This window comes from Pholis gunnellus (genome assembly GCF_910591455.1).
Source record: "Pholis gunnellus genome assembly, chromosome: 18".
NCBI lineage: Eukaryota > Metazoa > Chordata > Actinopteri > Perciformes > Pholidae > Pholis > Pholis gunnellus.
Window position 1 is genome coordinate 11,840,158 of NC_136545.1, and position 15,903 is coordinate 11,856,060.

At 41.2% G+C, this 15,903-nt stretch overlaps 2 protein-coding genes across 2 annotated transcripts; one reads left to right on the top strand and one right to left on the bottom strand.

Moving 5' to 3' along the window:
• The first annotated feature begins 555 nt into the window (after window positions 1-555).
• Window positions 556-6,520, top strand: tmem120b (transmembrane protein 120B). Its single transcript, XM_079178742.1, has 12 exons — window positions 556-693; window positions 2,006-2,124; window positions 2,314-2,430; window positions 2,521-2,580; window positions 2,672-2,767; window positions 2,847-2,936; window positions 3,057-3,122; window positions 3,253-3,314; window positions 4,861-4,953; window positions 5,199-5,263; window positions 5,419-5,487; window positions 5,690-6,520. The coding sequence occupies exons 1-12, from the start codon at window positions 631-633 to the stop codon at window positions 5,804-5,806; spliced, it is 1,017 nt and encodes a 338-aa protein (XP_079034868.1). The 5' UTR covers window positions 556-630; the 3' UTR covers window positions 5,807-6,520.
• Window positions 6,521-6,579: 59 nt separating this feature from the next.
• Window positions 6,580-11,018, bottom strand: rhof (ras homolog family member F). The gene is made up of 5 exons (XM_079178743.1): window positions 10,636-11,018; window positions 10,336-10,423; window positions 9,221-9,330; window positions 8,753-8,887; window positions 6,580-8,527 (listed from the first exon to the last, which is right to left on the bottom strand). Exons 1-5 carry the CDS (start codon window positions 10,750-10,752, stop codon window positions 8,363-8,365), a joined length of 615 nt encoding a protein of 204 aa, XP_079034869.1. The 5' UTR covers window positions 10,753-11,018; the 3' UTR covers window positions 6,580-8,362.
• Window positions 11,019-15,903: the final 4,885 nt, after the last annotated feature.

A 15,903-nucleotide genomic window follows, 5' to 3' on the forward strand; every position in this document is an offset into this window, starting at 1 on the left:
ACATTTAGGATAAAGTTTTCGTTGTTCAAATAAGCACGTTAGCTTAGTTTAACGTTAGTATGTTAGTTAACGCTACTATACGGTGTAACTTAACCTAACACATATTAGGACATCAAACACTAATTTAAAGCAAAGTACTTGTACCTTAGCGACGTGTACAAGGAGATGACATTTAAGACAAAGTGGTTAACGTTTATAGCTGGTATCGCAACCTAGAGGGGTCTAAACATTCGCTGTATCCTGGCAACAGAAGTGTGTACGGTAACTTTGGTTGGTAAAAAGTCGACTCATTTTTATTTATTTTCATTTTATCTTTTTAATTGTATTTAGTGTCTACAGGCTCAACGGTTGTCCGGACAGTGGTTATATTATATATTATCATATTATTAAAAAGGCACTCTGATCCGCCCTACTCGACCTCTGATTGGCTCATCCTGATATTCTGATATCAACCCAACCAATCACGGCAAAGGAGCAGCAAGCCAATCAGAGGCCGAGTGGTTACGGCATGCGCATGCTCTTTACGACCCATTTAAAAAAAGCTTACGAGTTGACAGTCAGCCCGTGGCGGTGGGGAGAGGGTGAAATCTTGTGAAGCTGCTCTCCTCTCGCATCAGCTACTGGACCACAATGTCCAAACCGAAGTTCCAGACGGAGTGGGAGGAAATAGACGAGGAATATCAACAATTACAGGTGACAGAAGACTCTACAACGAGAGAATCGTAGATTGCTGGCTGTAGCATGTAGCATGGTTCTTGTCTTGCGGCTAACGAGCAGCTAACGCTACAGTAACTTAGCTAACAACAGAGCGTAGTATTGCTCGGTTGATCAATGTTGACGTTACGTGATTGCTACCAAAGTTGCACAGAGGGTTTTTTTAAAAGGCAACTTCACGCTGTTGCTCGAGTTAATAAAGTCTTAGACATCGAATGCATCGTCGTTCACCTTTACCATGCTATAGCAGGCTAGCTAACTTGAATAATGTCAGGAGAAGTCGATAAAAGGAAAGAATACAGTTCACTTTGAGGTGTAATGTAGCATCGTGTCGTCTGTGGTGTTGCTCTCTGCTCATCAGACCACTGAGACGTAGGCCTGTTGTGTCATCATTTAAAATCTGGAGCTGATCCGTAGGGAGAGATGATGAAAGTGACTGTCAACTGTTCGGGGATGTTCTTAAATTACACGTTCTGGTGAATAACTAGTGTGAAATATCTCACCTGCACTGACAGTCTCCCATTCATTGTCGGTTGCTTCCTTTCTGATTGCATGTTTCGTACATGTGTGCATCGATCCTACCTCTGAGGTTTGAAGAGACTGTTGATTGTGGTAAAAGTTAAATGGCCATGTACATGTTAGAATTATGGGTATAACAAAACTGCCATGTGACCTATGTGGCTGTATAGAAAACACAATTTCCAGTGCGCTCAGCTGCCAGTTTGCTCTTTTTATTTTAACCTTTTTAGGTGGTTTGCATGAGATACAATTTACTGTCAAAGATGGTGTACGTTGTGTACATTTGAACATCAACGACAGGACCACAGCATCATCTCTGCTGACAGTGCGTCCTCACCTCCACACACTCGGTGTCATACACCAGTGCTGGTGGGGAAAGCTGTGTTCTACATACTGAAATATGCATTTCACAGTATCATACAGCATCATGGGCTGTTTCTGTTCTGACGGAAAGGTCAAGCAGGACTTCCCAGGTTGAAGCGTTTCTATCTCTGCTGAATAGAGACTCTGTTCAAGCTCTTCCGTGTTGTCCATGGACTATTTATTTTTTTAAGCGTGGCAACAATTTGTGCAAGATGAAAAAGCATTTTGGTCTTTCAAAGAAGTCTTTTCAGAGGAATATGACAAATTCAATGCATGATAATCACCCATCAGCACTTCTTTGTGATACATTTGTGAGTGCAGAAAGGCACAGTTGTCCATCTTATCGCCGGTTACTTTTTAGTCGTTCCAGATGTCCTCCGCTCACCTCGTGTGTTTGTTTGTCGACTAGGAAACTCACAAAATCTACAGACAGAAGCTCGAGGAGCTCACCAACCTTCAGACAACATGCAGCGGTGCCATCAGTAAACAGAGGAAATGCCTGAAAGATTTGAGGCGCAGCTTGACCAAGTAAGTGTTCTCTGATCGGGACCCGAAAACTGCATTTAACAGGTCTTTTACTCACCAGTCAGTATACTTTATCATTGGTTTGGGGGCTTATCAAATGTTTAGAAGATAAAAGTTCCTTGTTTTGTGGAATTTTCAAAATGGCAAAACAATAATATTTCCACTGATGCTCATGTTGTCTTTTCTCCGTAGGGGTTCACAAACGTGTGACGAGAAAGAATTGGAACTAATAACGGATATCAGATTACAAATTAAAGAAAAAGAAGACGTGTTTTTTGATATGGAAGCATACTTGCCAAAGAGAAACGGGTCAGTACTTATGCTTGTTGGTAATTCGCTCAACATTAGACGGTGAATATTATCGGTGAATAGTTTTTTTTTTTGTGCGTTTTTTTTCAGGCTGTACCTGAATTTGGTCCTCGGCAACGTGAACGTAACACTTCTTAGCAACCAGGCAAAGTATGTAAAGTATTCAGCCTGAACAAGCACGGTTTAGACTTTGGATTTGTGTTTGTTCCGTCTTCATTTTGAGCTCAATCTGTTCCCATAGATTTGCCTACAAAGACGAGTATGAGAAGTTCAAGCTTTATATGACGATAATCCTGATGTTCGGAGCAATAACCTGCCTCTTCTTTCTCAACTATCGGTGAGAGAACCTCTTCCCCTCGATCACTACTGTTGATTACTTATTAAAATCTAATGAGCGTCTCGCTATTTCATTTTAGAGTCACTGATGAAATCTTCAACTTCTTGCTGGTGTGGTACTACTGCACATTGACCATAAGGGAAAGCATCCTCATGAGCAACGGCTCCAGGTATGTTGTGCACTGCAGTCTGTCGAAACTGAAGTAAAACCACCAGAGCACTTGTTCAGAGTTCTGATTTCTCTACGATAGGAGCAATTTTTCCTTATTCTCCTTTTCTCCGCTTTCTAGGATCAAAGGTTGGTGGGTGTCTCACCATTACGTGTCCACCTTTCTGTCGGGTGTGATGCTCACCTGGTGAGTTTCCTGTCTTTGATTTCTCAGTGCGAACGTTGTTTTCAGCCTTCATATCAACACGTACGGGTAAAGACGGTACGGGCTACAGTTCCTTTATTTGGTTTTTGTTCGCCCTTGTGTCGTTTCCTAGGCCAGAGGGGCCCATGTACCAGAGGTTCAGGAGCCAGTTCCTCGCCTTCTCCATCTATCAGAGTAAGACGTGACACTATTGGTTACATTGCCATGAAGAGTCATAATGTGGTTTGGGTCATAACCAGAAACCTTTATGTGGAGATCAGGGTTTGTGTTTGATGTACTTTAGTCATATCTGCATCCAGTGTTGAATCTATTTAGTAAGTGTGTTTGGTCGAGTCATTTTTATTTGCTTACCAAACATGAGGTGGTTCATTCTCCAAAAGCAGCTGTCGGTTCTTCCTTTGGTGTGATGTGCGGTTGTATAAAAAAGGGAACACGCAGTCCCTCCTTTTGTTGTCTCATGACCAACATTGCGTTTCACGAGGGGCTTTGTTGACTTTGGTCAAGTGTAGCCACACTTTAGCACATTTGAGGCCATGTGCTGTCAGTCAGTATTACATCATCAGTCACAGCTGGGGGAGATAAAGGACAACTACTGTTACATATGCCTCGCTGTGTTTTCTAGTTCCCCTCATGAATACCTACATGTAGGGCTGCAACTAATGATTCTTTTCTATCATTAATCTGCCAATTATTCTCTTGCTTGATTAGTAAATAGTTTGCTTATGTCAGCAAATGGTGTAAGTCCAAAGTGAAGTCTTCAAAGTGTCTCGACCGTTTTGTATGTTGCTCTTCGCTATTGAATAACAAAGAGGAGATAAGAAAATGATGAACTTTCATTCATGTTTCGAGTCTGGATTTTTACGCTACGACGTAACCTGACGACAGAGCCCCGATCTAAAGAGAATATCTTCTAACTGTTTGTGCAAGAGTTCAAAACGCCTCTCGGGCTGTGTTCTCGCCTCAGATGCTGTCGTTCTGTCGCACCTCGGGTACGACAGTAGACCGACGCAGCTCCAGGATCACCTGCAACACGGTTTGTTCAGCGTCAGTGAAGCTTGTAGTTGCTGGACATCTACACATATTTAGAGGAAGTAAACACGACTTTCCTCAAGCTGGCGTTAAACGGACCCAATTTCAGTGGATTAATTAGCATCTTGATGTATTAAGATCTAATTGGATAAAGACGTGAACCCTTCCGTGTCACACAGATGTCAGACTGTAGATTACGTCCTCGCTCGCCTGCTGAGAATCGTTGCCTTCATGTTTTCTGGCTTCTCACCAGAAAACGGAAGTCGTCTTGCTCACACTGGTGGTTACAGCCCTTATCTAGTACATCACATGAAGACTGATGTGTGATGGGGTAAGCGATGTGATACGGCTCTGTGGTCGGGAGTTTTGGGTGAGAAGTAAATGTTGAAACAGACGGATGTTCATTTGGCAACAAGCTTCTGCCTAAACTGAGACGATGTGACTCTTTTTGTTTTGTCTTGAGAACACAATCATCCAATTTATGTTGTACAACGCTTCACATTACAAGCTGCTGTTTATGTTTTTATTAGTTTAAAGTATCCTCCGATGAGCGGATGCTAGTCCTGTAAAACAGTTTTCCTCTCCAGCACTGAGATACGAGTCGGATTACGTGAACCTTATTGAGCTGTGCATCACCTCAGTGTTGTCTGTGTGGTAATCTTGTCATATTTGCAACCCGTTTGTCCTCCAGGCTTCGTTCAGTTCCTCCAGTATTACTACCAGAGCGGCTGCTTATACCGGCTGCGGACCTTGGGGGAGAGGAATCAGCTGGACCTCACAGTGGGTGAGTGGTACGCTATTTTTGGCGGTAGTCGTTTTGATCGTTTGAACTCTTGAGCCATCTGCAACACCATGTCTGGAAAAATAGGGTAAAGGTCAGAGACTGAGACAGTTGTTACATACAAGCAGATGTTTGAGTGCTTCAGTGAATCTCTTAATTGACAACTTTGTACCGACATAGCAACCATTTATTTAGCATTCTATGTCACGTTGTCCTGAGGTCACTGTTACGCTCTTGTGTCTCTGCAGAGGGATTCCAGTCCTGGATGTGGAGAGGCCTCACTTTCCTTTTGCCATTCCTCTTTTTTGGCCATGTAAGTCGAAACCTTTTACAATCCATGTCACACCTGCATGCATTGTTTAGTGTTCAATCTGCATTAAGCGCGTGTGTGTTCAAAGCGAAAGTTGCTTTGTGCAACCGGATCGTACGTCAACACTGTGAAAGATAATGCCTCCTCTTCCCGCACAGTTTTGGCAGCTCTACAACTCCGTGACCCTGTTTCGCCTGGGAGGACATGAGGACTGTAAGGAGTGGCAAGTAAGGATCCCACTGGCAGATACAGTGCTTAAATGTAAAAGAGTCATGTCGAGACAGGATGAAACGTACATACTGTGACGAAGCCCGTTAAAGTCTGAATGTTACCCACTCCTACTTATCACGTCCGAGCCCTTCCACGTTTCAAAATCCAGAGAGCTACAGTTCGTTTTATTTTTTAACAGGTTTTTTTTGTTTCTTCCAGGTATTTATGCTGGCACTGACATTTCTCATCCTGTTCCTGGGGAATTCTCTCACCACTCTAAAAGTCGTCCATCAAAAGCTTCAGAAAAACCAGGAAAAAATGCAAAAAAATGACTAAGACACACACAAAAAAAAAAAACCTCCTCAGATCCTTCCAGACGGCCAGTAATATTTGAAGCAACGCGCCCAACGGCTTGATGGGCTGTCCGCAGTACGATCAGGCCGGGAGAAGACGAAGCTGAAACCACTCTTTCTCTCAGGCTTTGATGGCAGCAGTAGACACACACACACACACATACACACACACACACACACACACACACGGGCTTCTGCTTTGGTGTTGCTGCACAGTAAGTCACAACACAAAGTGGTGTTCACCTGGTAGACGGAACAGTTTGTGGCTTTATCCTGTACATAAAAAGTGAGCAGGACGAGTGTGTTTGTGTCAGCGCATGAGTCTGTCAGAGGGCCTTTTTGTTCAAGTCATATGCAACCGAAAGAGGGCCGGCAGCGTCGATCAACGGAACAGAATATAGTTTGCCTTTTTGAAGACCGAACGTCTATCATGTACTTCATGCCTCTGTGACGCGGCACTGGTCAAACCGTCTCCGGCTTTGGACAAAATTGGACACGATCAACTTGGCACTTCATTTCCAGAATTATGTAATGTTTTGTGTGTAGTTATGAACTCCCTGTTGTGCTATTTCACTGCTAACAAGTGTTTTTTTTTACAAGACTTGTAGGTCGACGACTTAAAAAAACAGCATAAACCTGATACTTGACTGCCTTTCAATTTAAAAAAAAAAAAAAAAAAATCTTCTGGTGTCTTTTTTTTCTTGTTTTTTTTTTTTTTTTTTTTTTTTTTTTTTTTTTGGTTCCTCAAAAGAGTAAGGACTTCAAGGGAATGCAACAGTTTCTCCCTTCTGGCAGCGGTTGCAAAAGCCATAACTTTATTATTTATTTTTTTACAATCTTAACGCCTAAACTGGGTTACCTGAACACAGACATAAACACTTGTACTGTCTCTACAAAAACACAGTTGTTCCCAGTGAGGGTTTTCATGGGAACTCCTCACTAACACTTCTATGTTCCCATTAACTTCATGCTAACTAACTGTAATGTTTCACTAATGGTCTAACGCTTCAAGTTTACTACACATTTGATCACAAAGCCACGCACAGAGGTTTCTCATTGCTGTGCTGAAACAAAGACCACGCTGGTAGATCCCATCTTGTTACGTGATGTTGCAGAAAAGTATCAAATGCTGCTATTAGTGCTGGTACTGTGAGACCGAGACACAGAACGATTGAAACTGTGCTCGGTTGTTTTCTTTTCTAATTCCAATCAACGTACTAAATAAAATATTTGTATGAATTAACTTCTGGACAATCCTGGAGCTTTTGCCCTCGTTGACTGTAGTGTCGTCTGCTTCCTGTCTCATGCGTGTTTGAAAGTAGAGTTTTGTTTTGTGTTTGTCAGCAGTGTTGGATCTCTAATGCCTTATTCTCCTTCCAGCCTGTCACAGCAACAAAAAAAAAAAAACTTTTATTTTGAAAAATCCAAAGACGGTAGCGTTTCTGTGTCATTTACCAGAAAGTCATCGTGCTGAAGAGAATCACAATATTTCATGTATCACTTTTATTGAGGGAAAATTGCGACACGTTGAGTTACAGACCAAAATGTTACATTTTGATGCGAAAGCTGCCAGAACGCACAAAACAACTTGATTTCCTCATTTTTACGATGTAGCTGATGAACAATGTTTTCATCGTTCATTTCTAGACTGTAACTGGTGCCTGAGTATGATCAGTAACAGAGACAGTGGACAATTTCTCATTCTGTGTACATTGTTGTAAAAAATATATATATTAATAATTAAACACCTAATTACATTTTTTTTGCCATTTCTGTGGTTATTATGCAATGGGACAGAAAGATGTAGTTATTTACATTTCACTGTGGGAAATGCCTAAACACACATTTCGTTTTCCTGACACTAGTGGGCGCTGTTGGTGAAGAAAAGAGCCCTGCTTCACGTCGACACAGCTACGAGACAGATTGGTGTTCAGTTTCACTGGAAAGGAACTAACCCTGTTGGGTGTTGATCAAGGTTTTCTTTCTCAAGACTGTTAAAGCTACAGTACCATGATATATTGAACTATTCTGTCTGGGAATCTGTTACCTACTTGCAGCTGTTAAAACCAGATCCAGACATTTTAAATTGATATGACAATTTCATTCATATAAATCTGAGTTGACAATACAAAACCTAACTGTTCAACTTCCTCTAATAGATGTACATTTCAATAAAACACAGGTTTGGAAACTGTACAAAACTTTGTATCAAAAAGGTGTAAATATAAAAGTACTAAATGTCATACAAAAATACGTTGATGGAATGCTTTTCAAGTTGCAGATACAAACCTGCTGCTTCTTGCAAAATTGTCTTTCCTGTTAAGTCATAAGTTATTTTCTTGTTACGGTAAGGACTGATGATTCAGTGAGGCCCAAACTTGCGGGGGCTGGTCAGGGCTCATACAGCTGTTTCCACACTGAGACGCCGAGCATCTTTGGTCTCTGAATGTCTATCCACTCGCAATGTGAATGAATGGTTTCCCACAACAACAACAACAAAAAAAGCCAGTAGAGTCCTTCAGAATCAGTTCTTCTGACTTCACAAAACTACACATTGCTTCTTCCTCTTGCAGTTCTTTTGTTTTCGATTAAAGGCCAAAGTTCTTTTGGTTGCCTCCCTGAAAACGTCTTCCACGTTCTCCTGATACTTTGCCGAACACTCGAGGTAGAGCTCTGCGTTCATCTGCTGCCGGGTCTCCTCACCCTACAACCCAAAGCCACCCAACATTAACACCAAGGATTAGTCTAAGCGGATCAATGTACTTTTGGAAGACATGTCTCGTTGCACTGAAGCTGTAGTATTTAGGTGTGGTTGTAGGTTCTGGTTAGCGCGCTTCCTCTTGCACATTGTAGTTAACATCCGGTAACCTCAAGCATAAGGCCTGTTTATATAGATCACAACATGTCTGAACACTCGTCCTTACCGTACCTGTGTGTAAGTGATGGGAGCCTGGTTCGTGGCCTTGAGCTTCCTGGCGCACTCTTTATCCTTCCTGAGGTCTGTCTTGCAGCCAATCAGGATGACCGGAGTGTCCCGACAGAAGTGCTTCACCTCTGGGTGCCACTGGGTGTACAAAATAAGACTTTAAGGATCCGAGGCATTGTATGTCTGCTCTTTTTAACATCACACTTTTTGTGCTTCAGGGTGACACTCTTTAACAGCGTTCAGAAAAGAGAACATCCCAGCACAACATTGAGTCCTATACCTGCATGCACAGGGGGGGTCAATGTCCACATGCAGGCTCAGTCGCATGAGTTAATCATAACGACAAGAATGCAGCCAACAGACTAACAATCATTAACACACACGCACACACACACACACACACACAGCTTTAACAGGAAACCCTGAAACTGTATCTTGGCACGTTGATAATGCACGATAAGAAATGATCACCTTTATCAGGACATTCTCATGGCTGGTGGGGTTAGTCACATCAAAGCAAACTAAAATCAGATCGGCTTCTTGGTATGAAAGCGGCCGTAATCTGTCATAGTCCTCCTGACCTGAAAGAAAGAAGGCAAACAACACCACTGTTAGCTGATACGTGTCACAGCGAGCACACAATTGCAAGTAAGAATTCATGTACACTAAACAAGAAGTGGTCTGCAGCCTGAACACAAAGATATGAAGTATGTTATGACGTTAGGGCACATGTATAAAACCACATCCTGGATTCAGCTTCCTTTAGCGCTGATGTAAGGCACCCTGCTGCAAATGTACCAAAGATAAGTCTGTCATGAGTTGTCCTGGAAATGAAATGACTTTTAAAAACTGCTCCATTCAGATCGGAACTTCACGTTTGTTGCCCCACAGAAATACAGCAGTTTGGAGTAAAGCTGGCTATACTTAAAATCAATACCTCTAATTAGGTAGGACTGGTACAGTTTTCAGTACATAAACACCAAATATAAACACAAGTGTTGGGTTTTTTTTTATAGTAAACTAATAGCAATAATAGATAGTACAATAAATATTAGTCTGACTCTATTATTGGTTGTTGCTAAATAAAAATACAATTTAAAAACCTGTTAAATTCAACATTAAGGAGGAATGAAAGGATTTCACTTGATGTGGGTTTCTGTCTTGTTTGGGAGGTAAAAACACTCTCTCACTGAATTTGCCTCTGAAGCTGATTCCAGAATATTAATAGTTATTAGATGCAAACAGCTGGTCACATCCTGAAAGACGATGCTCTGACGTAAACATGGACCGTTACCACTTCCTGGTGTCTGTCAGTTTTAAGCAAGCCAAGATAAAGACACACAGTGGGAGGATGTCTGAACTTGTATTTTTTAAACATATAAAACTATGAAATGATCCCCCCCCCCCCCCCCCCCCCCCCCCGCCCGGCAATCTGAGTGAATATACAGGTATGTTTTGTTTATCTGGACTATGTTTCTATACTGTACTCCAACGAGCGGTCTCTCCTTATAATGTGAAATGTAAAAACAGTCAAAGAAATAACAATCAACCATGGTCAACATTGAGGGGATTTTTGATGGTCTTACCAGCTGTGTCATACAGGTTGAGCTTTATCTCTTTTCTTCCGAGAGAGATAGTGGTGACATATTTTTCGAACACTGAAGGTGCATATTTCTGTTTTTGGTACACAAGAGAAAGATGTCCATTTCATGATACAACCATACTGTATATCTTATATTCTTCCATATTTCTGCGCATTTATAAATTCTCAAATTTCAACATTATTAGACTTTCGATAAATAAGACAAACATAATATTTTAACATAACATTTATATTTAATATCAAGCCAAGAAGTACATTATATAACTTAAGACGCCTTGCTTACCTCAGGAAAATCACCTTTGGCATAAACCAACAGAAGAGATGTCTTCCCACAGCCTCCATCTCCCACTATCACAATTTTAAGTTCGTCTCCCTTTTTCGTGGTACCATTAGCAGTCATTTCGCCCTCCAAACAATCAAACAGCTGCCAGACAGGTCAGGGCTGAAGATATACTCCCTCCAGATTTAAGTTAAATACATAGCAAATCTTAATGACTCTATTTATGGAAAGGCTGAGATGATGTACAGGCAGTGTCAAGAGAGAGGAACAGAAAAGCCTCATGTTTTACCGGGTAGCTCGCTCTGTTCACCACTTCCTGTTCCTGTCACATTGAAGCTGTTTCCAATTGACCCCCTACACTCTTTTCCTGTGCCGTTATCAGTCTGCTCACTGAAAGCATCGCTGGGTGAGAATAGTGAGTTGCACATGTGCAGCAGTTGAGTCTGGCTGGTCCACTTCCTCTATCGAATGTGCATGCCTATTTCATTTTCTGGGTGGGCACTCAAGCTGAAGCACTGCCTCCATCAACAGAGGAGTGTGTGTGTGTGTGTGTGTGTGTGTGTGTGTGTGTGTGAGAGATAACACTGAAAATATTCACCTCTAATGCTGAAGTTAAGTCAGCAGGTTTTTTGTAAACGCTGACAGATTTCTAGATATTTATCTGCGAGGTCATGCTCTGAAAACAGTGAATGCGCTGGGTGTGTCGCTTGTACCTCCATCAGCTCTTTACTCTGGGAATTTGCTTTCTCAGAAACATAGACCAGTAAATGGCCAAACCCCTCTTCTTCTTCTTCTTCTTCTTTTTCAATGACGCACAAAATATAAAGTAATAAACCAGCTGCCTCACTTCTCTCTAATTCTTCCAATGTATGCATTTTATTTGGGGTTGTCCTCCCTTTTCATTCCCATGCGTGGTTGTTTGAATCAATATGGAATATTCCTTCAATGGTAATCCATTAAATATCAGTCTAATATACATGGGATTCCATGTTCATGAGGACTGACCTGAAATATTCACTTGTATTCATGGGAAACCAAAATGAGGAATATATATACACAGACACGTAAATCAATTTGGATCTGATTATATACATTTCTTAGCCTTAAAATAAACCTCCATTCACCAGTCTAAATGCAGAATCTAATCATGCAATTGGTAGATATGTTTATTCCTGTGTTTTCCTTTTAATGTCATTATTTTGAATCCCCAGGGGCATTTTACCAGCAATGTGTCAGTCATACTTGTCTGTTCAGTCTGTATGGCTGATCACAGCAGTGACATCACAGATTGGGGCGTCAGGACAAACTATTCTCTCTCTCATCCCAGGGTGCAATGTACGGACATCTTTATCCGGCATTAAACTAAATAAATGAGCAAAAAGAGTGATTTGGAGACGACATTCTGAGGTACAGCAGGTTACCTTAGTATAAAAGGTGAAAACATGTACAGTATGTGCTGCTATCGACTGGGAGGCTGTGGGTGTGCGAGGCAGACGCGCTGCTTTAAGGCATGAAGAATAACTTATCAGTGAGTTATGATCAAAAGCAACTGGACGTTACATAACTGGTCAGTTACTGCCGGATATGAAATAAACTGGATGATTTGAGAATTCTCTTGTACATTACAGTATGTGCAATAAAATGATATTTTTACATTAGGAACATGTCTCAGCCTAGTCGATGATGGCTATAATTACATAAATCAGTAACAGTGGGTGTCAGGAGGGATTAGTTCATAGAGAATGAGCCAATAGAAACATTTTGTATTTGAGATTACACTCGGTTCAGTATCTGGTCTGGAACATTTTCTCTCCCTTAAAGGCAGTGAAACTCTCATTGAGGTAAGCTACAAAGGCACATTTAAAAGGTTAGATTTCAGTGGTCTCGGGTGGGAAAATATGCAGTTAGTGTGTTGGAGGGGGAAAATCTGAGCAAGCTGTCCCTTTAAGAGGATGAACTGACACTGCTTTTTCCTTTGCCTATTTTAAGAAAACATGTAATCTTTCAAGTATTTTGCCAGAATACACACACATTTATTGCAAGAACTAAAAGGGAGTTTCACCTATCAAATTGCTTCGGCTATGTCACCATGCAGCAGGAATTGAGTTCACTGTGTAATTTAGTGTCATATCATGATAGGCTAAAATAGTGTTTTAAAGATGGGCCTAAAATCATTAAAAAAAGGTAGATAATACAATTAATGTCAATCCAAAAAGAAAAGCAACCTGCTTCAATTCCCAAAACAAGAGAACATAAGAATGAGGGTATAAATCTATTTATTTAAACATTTCAGGAACACAGACAGGTGAAAATATTGCTAAGTAAGAGACTACATCACAAGCCTTACTGTGGAATAGTACACTAGTGATACACTAGATATGCAAATATTTAAGACCTAGAAAGAAGAAAAGACAATATTTTGAATAGAATAAATACAGGAGCCTACCACCAATGAAAAAACATTGAATAAGCAGGTGTACCTATAGATTAAAAAAATAAAAATAAAAACATAAAAAAACACAAAGTACGTAGGATACCTGATTTGATTCAGCGAACAATCCGTCAAAATAAAAGGCTGAGAAAACATGGAAAGAGAAACAAAGGGCAGAGCAGTTTGCCTGACTGCCTGCTATTCTGACTCCATAGAAAAAGCCATAAAACCGTACTCATGTGCCCCAATAGGTTCTACAAAACGGTACGGTGTAGTACAAGCTATGAAAAATACCAGCATAGTTGTACAAAAAGTGCTTGTTTGACTTACAAGGTGAAACTGGTAGCCTAACAAATGAATAACGTTGCATATTTTAAAAAAAGGATATTAAATTGTCCTGAAGATGTAGTCTACAAAATATCCATACGTATAGAGCCCCCTTTCATCAATTAATAAACAAAGAACATTTGTCAAAAAATGTTTTTTTTCGTCGTGCAGAGAGACAGCTGTCCCGCAGTAGAGAGGCCAATCCTCTGTGTGGAATATTCCAGTCTGTCAGCGGCGCGCAAAGCTGAATGGCGAACCCACCGAGGAGGTGTTTTTTTTCCTCTCTTTTTTTTTTTTAAACAAAGGCCTATAAATAACCTCATTGGCGGATTTGAACGCAAAATGTTCCTCTTTGTCACATACATAAAACCTTCCTCACATTTTGTCCCCATTGCACTGGGTGGGGGTGGGGATCTAGAAAGCAGGGTTAGGACAGAGGAGAGTGCTGGCTGCAGCCTCGTGACCTGCAAATGGAGGAATGCGCGCACTTGGCAGCCGGAGCTAGGAGTGGATAACAAGAAAAACAGGCCTCTGACACACCAACTACAATTCTGTGTGTTCTCACAAGCACCAGGCTACACACACACACACACACACACACACACACACACACACACTAAAAAAGGGAGTGCGTAAAAGGCACCGTATAGTGGCCCACCTTAAAACCGAATTAAGGCCCCCTTCTTTTCAACTCCTTTACGCATCTTTTGAGTTTGTATTTTCTGATCTGTTGCACTTAAAAATAATCGGTCCAAGAGATCCGCCGGACTTTTTTTTTCTCGAGCTACAGAGCACGCGCTGAAGCCCGAAAGCACCTCCAGTGTTATTTTCACCCAGAGACAGAACAACAGGGCTGCTGCAGAGAATTCCTGATGACCTTATATAGCAGTGTGGGGGTTGCAACAACACGCTCGAGCTCTCATGGCAACAGTCCAGAGCTCTCGGATTACTGCCGTTGCAGGGCGAGTCAGCCCAGTAACCGACAGCCTCGTTTCCAACGTTTCCTTCCCTTTACGCACGGTGGACAGTTTTTCTTCTTTTTTTAACTTCTTGTTTAACACACACCTATTCGAGTGAAATCGCCCCATGCGTCGGTCGGTGTTAAAACTTCCTGTTGTATCACCGAGAAATGTCCCCGGAGCGAGGCGCTCTCACCGAGTGAACGAGCCTCTCCCAGTTATGGCGCAGCAACATTTTACAGCACAGTGCTCTCCTTTGTCTGTAAAGAAGCCATTTTGAGACAAGAGAACAGCAGAGAAAGCAAAGCAAGTGTAGCCTACTTATCACCAAAGGGTGTCTTTGGATAAAGGGAAGCAGTGACATTTACAAGATTTCTCCCCATAAGATTCCTTTCCTCGTTTAAGACTTGGATTACATGTTTTGAATGCAAACTGTAAGTTTACGATATCAAACAAAAATACGAGTTATATATATATATACATATTACAAAAGCCAATACAGTTTTGATGATAGCGTTTTAACCACAATTATGTATTGTTCATGTCTGTCTTGTTGTATAACATTAAACCTACATTTAGACATAAATTGGCAAATAAAGTGAAATAGCTCAAAATCCATTACCTTTCAAAACAACATTTCCTTGGTTTTATATGATGTAGCTCAGTTAGAAATGTCGAAATTGAAGAGGTGTTTGCCTACTTGACTGCCATCCTGTCTTCAAGGAGAGAGAGAGAGGAGATGGTTTGCATATTGCCCACACAGATATGATGCTTGAAGATGCATATTCGCTGGCTGAGAGGCAATGCCTACTGATAAAAAAAAAAGAAAAAAGTTTTCAAAATAGCTTTCTATCTTTCGTGCTAATGGATTCCTTCCTTTTCAGGAGATGCTATCCCACCCCATATTAATGCCATTATTAGAGGATCCGAAGATGGAGCTGAAAACATTCCTTCTGCCCCTGCGTTTAGGCCTGTTAACGGCATTTCACCAAAGTGCTGAGGTAAATATTTTCACCATAAGAGTTTTCCCTCTGTTTCCTCTTTAAGTTTGACAGTCTATTTTTTTTAAACCGTTGTAGAGACGGTAAAAGGCTCTCTTACTGGGCGTCTAAAGACATTTAAATATGCCTTTGAAACAAGGTCAAGCCGAAACGATTACACTTTGGACGCATTTGGTTCTAATATGGCAAATGGACAGCACAAACGGAATCGTTCTTTAAGCTGTCTCCACGGTTATAGGAGGGGTAGTCTACAGCACACAAGCCACCACGGGAGTTAAGCATTGCTGTCGTGAGAGGAAAGTATTTTACGTCATTAATCAAAGCAAATGGGTTATCAATCAACAGTCAAATTTCCAGGCAGCACAATAAACTATTTAGCAGAAGGCCATTATGGCCTGCTTTCTGTCATTTGAGGAGCAGTGGCATATAACCTGGACTGTAGGATGTATATCTACATGTCTGCATGCCAGTGAACATTTTGAATAAAGTTGTCTATTACAGATGCCAAAATGTCTGTGATCAAATAGATAGCTCAGTAGCTCAAGTGACATTA

Bases quoted from the DNA above. Each gene is read 5' to 3' on its own strand.
- tmem120b (XM_079178742.1), top strand. From the start codon at position 631: ATGTCCAAACCGAAGTTCCAGACGGAGTGGGAGGAAATAGACGAGGAA. The intron at 2,125-2,313 runs GTAAGTGTTCTC...TTTTCTCCGTAG, and splicing joins TTGAGGCGCAGCTTGACCAA to GGGTTCACAAACGTGTGACG. The intron at 2,581-2,671 runs GTATGTAAAGTA...CTGTTCCCATAG, and splicing joins CTTCTTAGCAACCAGGCAAA to ATTTGCCTACAAAGACGAGT.
- rhof (XM_079178743.1), bottom strand. From the start codon at position 10,752: ATGACTGCTAATGGTACCACGAAAAAGGGAGACGAACTTAAAATTGTG. The intron at 10,424-10,635 runs GTAAGCAAGGCG...TACCAAAAACAG, and splicing joins CCAAAGGTGATTTTCCTGAG to AAATATGCACCTTCAGTGTT. The intron at 8,528-8,752 runs GTACGGTAAGGA...TTTGGGTTGTAG, and splicing joins CTCCCATCACTTACACACAG to GGTGAGGAGACCCGGCAGCA.